At 33.1% G+C, this 9,403-nt stretch overlaps 1 protein-coding gene across 2 annotated transcripts; it reads left to right on the top strand.

The window, feature by feature from the left end:
* Positions 1-2,845: 2,845 nt before the first annotated feature.
* LOC118261876 (juvenile hormone esterase) lies at positions 2,846-8,783 on the top strand. 2 transcript variants are annotated; one of them, XM_035572891.2, is made up of 4 exons: positions 2,846-3,071; positions 5,471-5,602; positions 5,792-7,089; positions 7,507-8,781. In XM_035572891.2, the coding sequence occupies exons 1-4, from the start codon at positions 2,988-2,990 to the stop codon at positions 7,685-7,687; spliced, it is 1,695 nt and encodes a 564-aa protein (XP_035428784.2). In that variant the 5' UTR covers positions 2,846-2,987; the 3' UTR covers positions 7,688-8,781. The 2 variants fall into 2 exon arrangements, with proteins under 2 accessions (XP_035428784.2, XP_035428785.2); XM_035572892.2 differs by lacking the exon at positions 2,846-3,071 and adding an exon at positions 3,248-3,523 and having other exon boundaries at positions 7,507-8,783.
* Positions 8,784-9,403: the final 620 nt, after the last annotated feature.

Consider the following 9,403-nt stretch of genomic DNA (forward strand, 5'->3'; position numbering starts at 1 on the left):
CAAAACCGTGAGAAATTAATCCTCAAGAACACATGTTAGCAGATAGCGAGCTTCATTACTTTTTGCAATATTATATTTTTTTTATTACGAACAGTGATTTTGTCCAGACCGCGGTCGCAATTTGTAGCACTGTGCGATTACTTTTGTATTGTTTGGCAAATATTAATGTATTGTTTATTACATTTGAAAATGCTGTGAATATTAATGTTTCATGAAATATACGTTTCATATTAAATCGGTAGTTGCTAACTGAAATATTTTGAGTCGAGCGAATCCCTTTTTTGAGTGGACCTTTCTCGTAATGAGATTCCTGTTTGATAACTAGAATAACAATGTTCCACACTAACTTTTTCCTCAGTATACGTGACTATAATTGGATAGACAGAGCAGCTAATACAATACACTCAAATTGGTGTTGGCCATAGCTATATATAACTTTGTCTCTACATCACGTACCATATTCTATCTGAACGAAGTTACAAAAAGTTGACGATTATGTTGAATAGGTAACTGAGGAAAATATTTTTTATTGCTTAGTAATATCCTTACTATTGAGAAAATTATGATTTTTTATTTCATTATTTGGCATTCATTAGTAAGGTTCTTTTCAATAGTGTAGTGAGAAGTTGTATCGTTATAATGTATCTATATTTAAAATTATTTCACAGCCATTTTTAATGCTGAAGTTTTATATCGGTGCGTCGGTCTACGAAATGAGGAGGCACGCACAAAATGTATTATTTTATATAGATTACTGAACTGCTTTGTGATTTGTTTTAATACCAGTTTAAAGTTAGTGAAAATTAAAACAAATTATTTTATGTAGGGGCTAAATATTTTATAATTTCCTTTAAAAGGTTATACTGTTTCTAGCTAGGTAAGTAGCATGTTACAGCGGCGTACGTTCAGCGTAGTTTCGCTTTTCAAAGCGCGCGCGCTCCTCAAGTTGCGTGTGTTTGCGCACAAACAGCGGCACCAAAAAACATATCATGTTTTCAATATATTATACCAAAGTTAAAAATAATAATCCTAATACAAATAATAGCAAAAAATGACACTTATTTGCACAATTGTTCAATGCAACGCGCGCCGCTCGTAAAACTCGTTCTAAAATAATTCCTGGCTACAATAAAACTGATAATCGTGCTAATCCTTATTTACACTGAAGGTGGGTGAAGTGGGTGCCCTGATAAGCTGGCAGGTAGACTAAATCAGCAATTTCTATTGGTGAATTTTTGCGATCATATCGCGACATCAAAATCGCCCTGTGAATTTTTGTCGTGCAAATGATGGGGTATTTTATCATGGATATAATCATATTTATTCAAATAAAATGTGTAAATTAATCAATAAAATGAAATACAAGTTGCTGTTAATGTCCCTATTTCAATTTGAAATTGGCGCGCGCATGATACGTACTTGAATCGCGCGCTTTTATCGACACTACTAGCGCCGCGTAGCGGTAATATTTAGAGACTTGTCACTTTATTGTACAGTGGTAGCAATACTCACCGATTTATTGTTGTTGCAAACTTGTTGATTTTTTTAGTGTAATTTATTAGGCTTATAGTTAGTGCTTTATTTGTAACCCTTCTTATAAACAAACTAAGCTTTCGTGGTTAGTTTTTTCATTAAGTAGGTATCTAACTGAGAATACAGAATAGCGTTACCTTCGTACGAAGAGAAAATTTCCCGAAGCAAACAAGACAAAGTAGGATAGACTGTTTAACTTTTCTCTAAGAAAGCGACACATAATTTTAGTTTACTTGTAAAAAACAAAATAAATACGTTGTTTTATTTCATTTATTTCCTACTTTATTAGGTAGTAAGAAATAAATACGTTCTCTGTATTTCTTTTACTTTATTAGTGCCTGCGTAGTACTACATAGTACTTTAATATTACAATAAACAGCAAATTGCTATTACATTTTTATTAGGCGTTAAATCCATTTTCGTTAAATAAAATCTAAAGAATGTTTGAATTGAATTAAGTACTTCATATTTGTAATTTATTATAGATGTAATAGACGACTAAAAGGTTGGCGCTGTAACTGGATGACTGTGCTGTCGCGGGTTCGATTCGGGCCAAGTCAAAAATTTCAAATTACTGTTGTCGAGTCGTTGTCCATTAGTATACAGTTCACACCCATGCCTCAGAAATCACTTATTAAATCCGATTTCCTATATTTCGTGTCGTGTTAGACTGCAGTCCTATTGCAATATATTTTTTAAAGTAGATAAAATTATAGATACCTAATGTTTCTATGTACCTATATTGTAACAAAATTGCATTAAAGTGGTAATTCTTTAGAGGAGTAGTAGGTACTTAGGACATAAATTATTTAAAAAACCTTTTGCATCTAATATTTAAAATGCAGTAAATGCTTAATACCTAACAAGTGACTATAGTGCGTTTAGTTATCTGCCTAATTAATTATTAGATACTGATAATTAATTATTTTAGAAAACGCAATTACATTTTATAATTAAATTCATAGCATTTTATACAACATTGCGTTTTTATAAAATGTTGTTCGACACTAAGATTTTCTCCTGGTTTGTGGGTGAGGGTGGGTGTTTTTAAAAACACAATTTCACATTAGGACCTAATATTATATACATCACACCTTACTTAATGTTGTCTCCTCGATATTTAGTATTTGTGTTCTTACGTTAATAATATTATTTGCGATATAAATAGAGGTATCAACTATCAAGGCTACAAAAACACTGGACTTTGCAGTTGCATCCAACAAAGATAACAAGACGTAGCTGTGACATTATGCACCGAACAGAAAAAAATATATCTATCCCTTTCGCACGCAGGCAGTTTTCACAAATCAACAACAGTCGTTTCTTTCTGTTTTTCGGTACACTAACCTTTGGACCTCATATTTTTAACCGAGTGTGGATATATAGAACGAAGATAAAATATTTTTGCACTTATGTTGTGTTCATGCTCAAGAGTTTAGCAAAAGGAATTGAATATGTTTATAATAAAAACTGTTGAACGGTTAATATTTCGTGCGAAGCCGGGTGCTAGGTGTTTTTCTACTATTGACAATTCAAAGGTGAATTTTTGATTTATGTTCATTATAAATCTATTTTATGTTAATATGGTGCACTTTTAATAAGTTGAAATTGCACCAGTTACCAATGAAATAGTTTATTCTGATTTGTAAACTTTCATCTTCATTGATAACAAGTTTGACACTTCGTTTGACAGAAACTAACAAACTTGTTTACGAATACAATAATTCTTAATACCTATTTCCTTATTGTATTTTAATTGATATTCTAATCTGTTTGTTTTATCAACAATGTGTTGCATAATCAAAGATTAACATAAATTATAAGCATTCTCTATGCTCATTTGCTTAAAAGTGGAAGTGCTACTTTTAATTCGTTTTGTTCTATTTTCAAAATAAAACAATAACTAATAACCTGTGTGGTGAACTAAGAAAATATTAATAAGTTTAGTAAGAAGCATTTGAGAGCAGAATTAATTCTACAAATAAATATGGTAGGTAAAGGTTATTATTGGTTTCATGTGAAGTAAGACTCAGCAAGAATTTTAAGAATGTTGCATACTTTTTCGAATATTGAGTACCGCTATAAATAAAAGAATTCTCCTTGTCATAGATTTCAATCTTTATTCTCTTTCTAACCATAGTTTTAAAAATAATGAAGTAGTTTTTTTTTTATTTATTTATTTCAATTAACACAATTAGCAAGGTATTAAAATTTAATGATGTGTTAAAACGAGACAAACTTGATTTACTTATAAATACCTACCTAGGATGTGTATCCTTGACTTATGTAGAAGAAAAAAAGAATTGTAATTGTTGTGATAATGTTATAAGTTTAATTTCTTATTGTTTTATTGATCTATAAACTAAGTTTAGAATGTGGTATTTCAACATTAGATTATTTTAATTCTTAAAAATAATCCTATACTATACATAACCCTAACATAACTTCTTTTTTATGTGTGTCACCGTTAGCACATGAGACAGTATATTTACCAAGGTCAAACATGCAACGGGCTATGTACATTTTTTTTATTTGATATATGTATGGATGAAATATGAAGTATGGAAAAACTCATCCACATATTTTATAAATTGTTGTTTCGGGTCTGGGTGTCTGAACTTGTATGTTTGTAAATGCACCCGCGACACAGGAGAAATCCTACTGCGGGGCAATGCTTAAAAACAAAAAAAGAAATCAATTTGTTATTTTATCTTTTTTAATATACACCAATAGATGTATAAAATAAAAGTACCTATCCTTTGTAGTTGTCTGTTTTGTGCTGAATAATTAATCCTTTAATACTGAGGACACTGATATCTTATGTTATCTCAAGATATGCTGTGCATTACCTACTGCATATTTGCTTTACAAACTAGGTTGTTAAAGCGAGACCTGAAAAGATGTAAATAGATACTTAAACTAGCATTGATCAATATTGATTAAGTTAGTACCTAATTGATTTTTCTGGCTAATTATGATGTATTTTATAATGTCCTGGCTTTTCGCAAGTGCAATCGAAATGAGAGAGCATACATCACATTGATTGGCAGGCACCAATGAACTGTATTTGTTACATAATGCAAATCATACTAAGCCCTTTGGTCATATCCTCAGGAAATAATTGTTATATAGATAGGCTGGTATCTACTTTATATTATGGAGGACAGAAGACAGGGTTATCTATTTTGCAAACATAAACCTTGTACTATGGACTTTGATAAACTGGTTATAAAAATAAACCAAATGATGCGCAACTTAGTATTAGTAGGTATTTATGATCAAAGTCCAATTTAATTTTGTTGATGTTGCATAATAGATGAAGAAAATGTATCAGATGGATATCCTGTATTTTTGTCAGCCTATTCATCTATATATTTCCCATTATAGGTAATCTGCATTGTTAATTTCAAGGATTATCTCACTATCTACTATCAATTATCTACTGTTCAGCAAATAATTTATTATGTTACGCTGACACTATAAATAAATATAGCTTCTATTAAAAAAATATCAATTAATGTTTTTTTACAAGGTTTTATTTATGTTGGAGCTCAAGAAATAAACATGCATAGAACTGTTAATATCTTAGATATCAATTTTATATAAGTTTTATTTGCATTATCATTTTTTTGATTTAGGTGTTTGTAATCTATGCTGTTAGTTGAGTTGTAGTTACACAAGTAATTAATTATCCAATGACTTAGGTGAGGTGAAATGGGGTAATGGAAAATAAGTCACCTAAGTTTTTAGTCAGTAAGAGTCTGCTCTTACTGACTAAAAACCACCCCGTTCCTACTCCTGCTCTTCAAGCTGGAGTAGTCCGCAGCTCTGGAATGTTCTTTTACTTACTGTTTTGTTTGGCTTAAGTAACTATCGAAATCTCGATTAAAAATGGCTACAGGAACCTGTTTGACCATATTTTATGTTTCAATTTCAGGAAAACCCCATAGTAACTGTAAAGCAAGGGAAATTGAAGGGTGCGGTGAAGAAATGTTTGGATGGATCCCCTTACTACAGTTTCAAAGGCATTCGCTACGGCCAACCACCCATTGGGGAGCTGCGGTTTAAGGTAATACATACTTAATAGCCTTTAGTAGACAATTTTCTTATATTTTAATACCTACAAAATTTTTAAATGAAAACATGACACAATATTATTTTTGTTTAACTTGGTCAACCATAATCTTTAATCACAATCACTAGATGATTAATTGCTTTATTATTTTCTCTAGATTAAACCAATATTGTTTTATTTCAGGCACCATTACCAGTGAAGCCATGGTCGGGTATACGCGACGCGATCGAGCACGGCCCAGTCTGCCCTCAATTCGACATGAGCATTTTAGATGTCGTGGAAGGCAGCGAAGACTGCCTCAGTTTGAACGTATACACGAAGTCTCTACAACCCAGCTCCAAACTACCCGTGATGGTCTACATTCACGGAGGCGCATTCTTGTCAGGATCTGGTAATTCTGACACTTACGGCCCAGAATTTTTCTTCCAGCACGATGTGATCCTTGTTACTATAAACTACCGGCTAGAAGTATTAGGTTTCCTAAGTCTGGACACCCCTGAAGTTCCTGGTAACGCTGGTATGAAGGACCAAGTTCTAGCTTTACGATGGATAAAAGAAAATATAAGCACATTCGGAGGAGACCCTGACAATATCACTTTATTTGGAGAGAGTGCCGGTGCTTCCTGTGCCACATTGCACATGCTCTCCCCAATGTCACAAGGATTGTTTGATAAAGTCATAACACAGAGTGGGTCCTGTTTGTCGTACTGGTCGATGTTCCACGAGCCCGTAGCACGAGCATTTAGAGGTGCGAAAGCATTAGGTAAAGAAGCAAAGGATTTAAATGAATTACTAAATTATCTGAGAGAAGTCCCTGCTGTGGAACTAGCGAGGCTCTCACTCAAAACGAGGACAGCGGACGAGAAATTCAGAGGCTTACCTATTTACTTTACTCCAACTATAGAGAAAAAGTTTGAGGGTCAGGAACAATTCTTAACCGAAGACCCATTAGACTTGCTATTGGCAGGGAAAGTAAGCAAAGTGCCCATGATTACTGGTTACAACTCCGCAGAAGGCTTGATGATGCTCAACGACCATTTAAAGAAGATGAAGACCCTGAATGAACAGCCGTCATACTTTGTGCCCAGAGACATAGCCACGAAGGTGTCTAAGGAAACATTAGATGAATTAGGACAGAGAATAAAGAATTTTTATTTTGGTAACAAAGATATGACCACAGAAGACTGTCAAGCCATAGTAGATTTGCATACAGATATAAACTTCACGTACCAAATTCACAGATTTATGCATTTCTATCAAAAGTTTGCCCCAGTGTACTTGTATAAGTTTGAATATTGCACAGAGTTGAATTTCTTGAAAAGTGTCTTCGGAGTGGACAGCGTGAAGGGCAGTTGTCACGCCGATGATCTCTTTTATTTATTCCACAGCGAAATCAGTAGAAATGTTTATGATAAAAATGAAAAGCTGCGAAAGATTATATATCAAATGACTAAGTTTTGGGCAGATTTCGCAAAGACTGGGTAAGTTGAATGTTTTCTTTGTACATAACTAATGGCTTTATGTCCCATTCAGTCCCTAATCATAATATGTATGGTCTATTCGATTCTGTCCTATCTTTACTAAAAAATCAGCATTATATAAAAATGCCTTAACAGTGAATAGTATTGTTATTTATCGCGTTATTTATTTGATATTATTTATGTTGCGCGATTGTATTGTCAATACATAGGGTATGTGATTATTAATTATGTTAATGATTGTTATTGACATTCCTTATTTATAGACAAACATGGACTCTCGATTTCTATCATACCTTAACAGATACAAAGGAATTCTAAATACATAGATTCAGCCCTATTTTATACTGTATATTATACTGTTTACCTTTCATAAACTTGAATGTAATCAATAACTATCTTGTTTTTCTATTTTTCCAGTAACCCAACACCTACAAAAGAGGTCGTGGAATGGCTGCCGTACTCTCCAGCAAATAAAGAATATTTAATATTGGACGAAGAAATAAAACTATCAAATAATTTAGACAAAGAAAGAGTTGACTTTTGGAACAAAATGTACGCCGATGTCGGCATGCCTGCAATTACTAAGTCCAATTTATAATAATAAGCGATTATTCTAGGGTTGTAAGGTATTTTTATAAATAATAAAAAATAACTTGTGACTATTTTACCAAAAACGGTAATTTCATAGGTTTGAAAGACTTTCTAGTCTTCTTCTAAAGTGAAGTAAGAGAATTTCGGTATCATAGTTAACGACATTTGTCTTCATTATATGCATGGTAAATGGTGATATTGGCAAGATAAATTGTTAAACTAGTCTTAGTTGCCAAAAGCGATAGTGGCGCCACAGTAAAATACTCCTATTTTGTAAAATGTGTTTATTCTCAAAGGGTAATAAGAAAATGCACTAAATCTATACTTCGGTAGAATTTATACAGTGCCAGTGATAGAAAATTGATAATTAAAAGTTAATTATTGGTTAGTCTCTACTTTCTGTAAATGCAGATTAGGGTTGCTACCTACCTAGGAGTCATAGAATTTTGACACAAAGTCCATAATTATGAAATGAATGAAAATTAGGAACTAATACCTAAAATTACAACTAGATAATGTTGAAAAACCACCCACTTTTTGCTATATACTGTATGCTTTTATTTTAGTACTCAACTATTTTTAGAAGGGTTATGCATTTTACAGTTATTTAATGATTGATATTATACAGTTATTGTACTTATTGTATAGTTAACTGAATTGTTATTATGCCATTTGTGCCTTGTTAAGACTATAAATATGTAATACATAATTATTACATTTTTTAATTAATAATTTTTACATAAAAATATTACATCATGTTTTTTATATTCTAAAGGGATAGAGGTGTGTGGACTGCCTAGCGGGTTACCGGGACTCCGGCTCGAAAAGCAGGAGTAAGACTGGGGTGGTTTTTAGTCAGTAAGAGTCTGACACTCCCTCTCGCCTCGCCCAAGGCGGGAGAAGTTATTAGTATGATTTTCCCGGCCTTAAAAAAGAGGTGTAACATACTTGACCTATTAAATGTATCGTCCATTTTTGGCAGGTTATTTTAATATATTTATATGGTGTATGTACATACGTACATAGGTAACTATAAATGTTATTAATGTAATGACTAACCGCCGTACTAAGAGTCATTGAATGATTACTTAACCCAGACCTTAGCAATCCCCAGCCGTCGCGAGAGACACTCCGGGCGTCGGGGATCGCGAGACGATCTCCGGCCACCAAAATGCGGGCCTGCGGACGGCGAGCAAGGGTAGCTCACCGCCCGAACAGAACCAGACCCGTGCGTACGGCGCGTAGCGTTCCGCGCGCGCAATAAATTACATTACGATCATTATATTACAGGAATTGCAGATTTGCCCAGCAGGGCTTATGCCTGATCCGGAGCTGCGGATTTACCTAGCGGGTTTATAAAATCCGGCTCGAAATTTGGATGAGAAGTGAACGGGGTGGTTTATTAGTCAGTAAAGTCATACATCCTTATCGCCTCGTTCAAGAGATAGGAAAAGTCATTGGATGATATTTAATAAAATAAAAGGCTAAATGAGACCTTAGCAATTGTTTTCGAACCATAAACCTTGTAAAAGGAATAGTTTAAGTATTATCATTAAATATCTCTGATTGTAAATATTTTATTACTATCATTACTGTATGAACGAATTGCATTTATACATATTATCTTTCTCATATTTATTTTTATAAAATGTTTTAATTTGGATGTGATTTGTACTGTGTATTATTCCTAAATAAATGGATATATGGTTCAAGAGATAGTCCA

The sequence above is a fragment of the Spodoptera frugiperda genome, chromosome 20 (assembly GCF_023101765.2).
Source record: "Spodoptera frugiperda isolate SF20-4 chromosome 20, AGI-APGP_CSIRO_Sfru_2.0, whole genome shotgun sequence".
NCBI classification, from domain to species: domain Eukaryota; kingdom Metazoa; phylum Arthropoda; class Insecta; order Lepidoptera; family Noctuidae; genus Spodoptera; species Spodoptera frugiperda.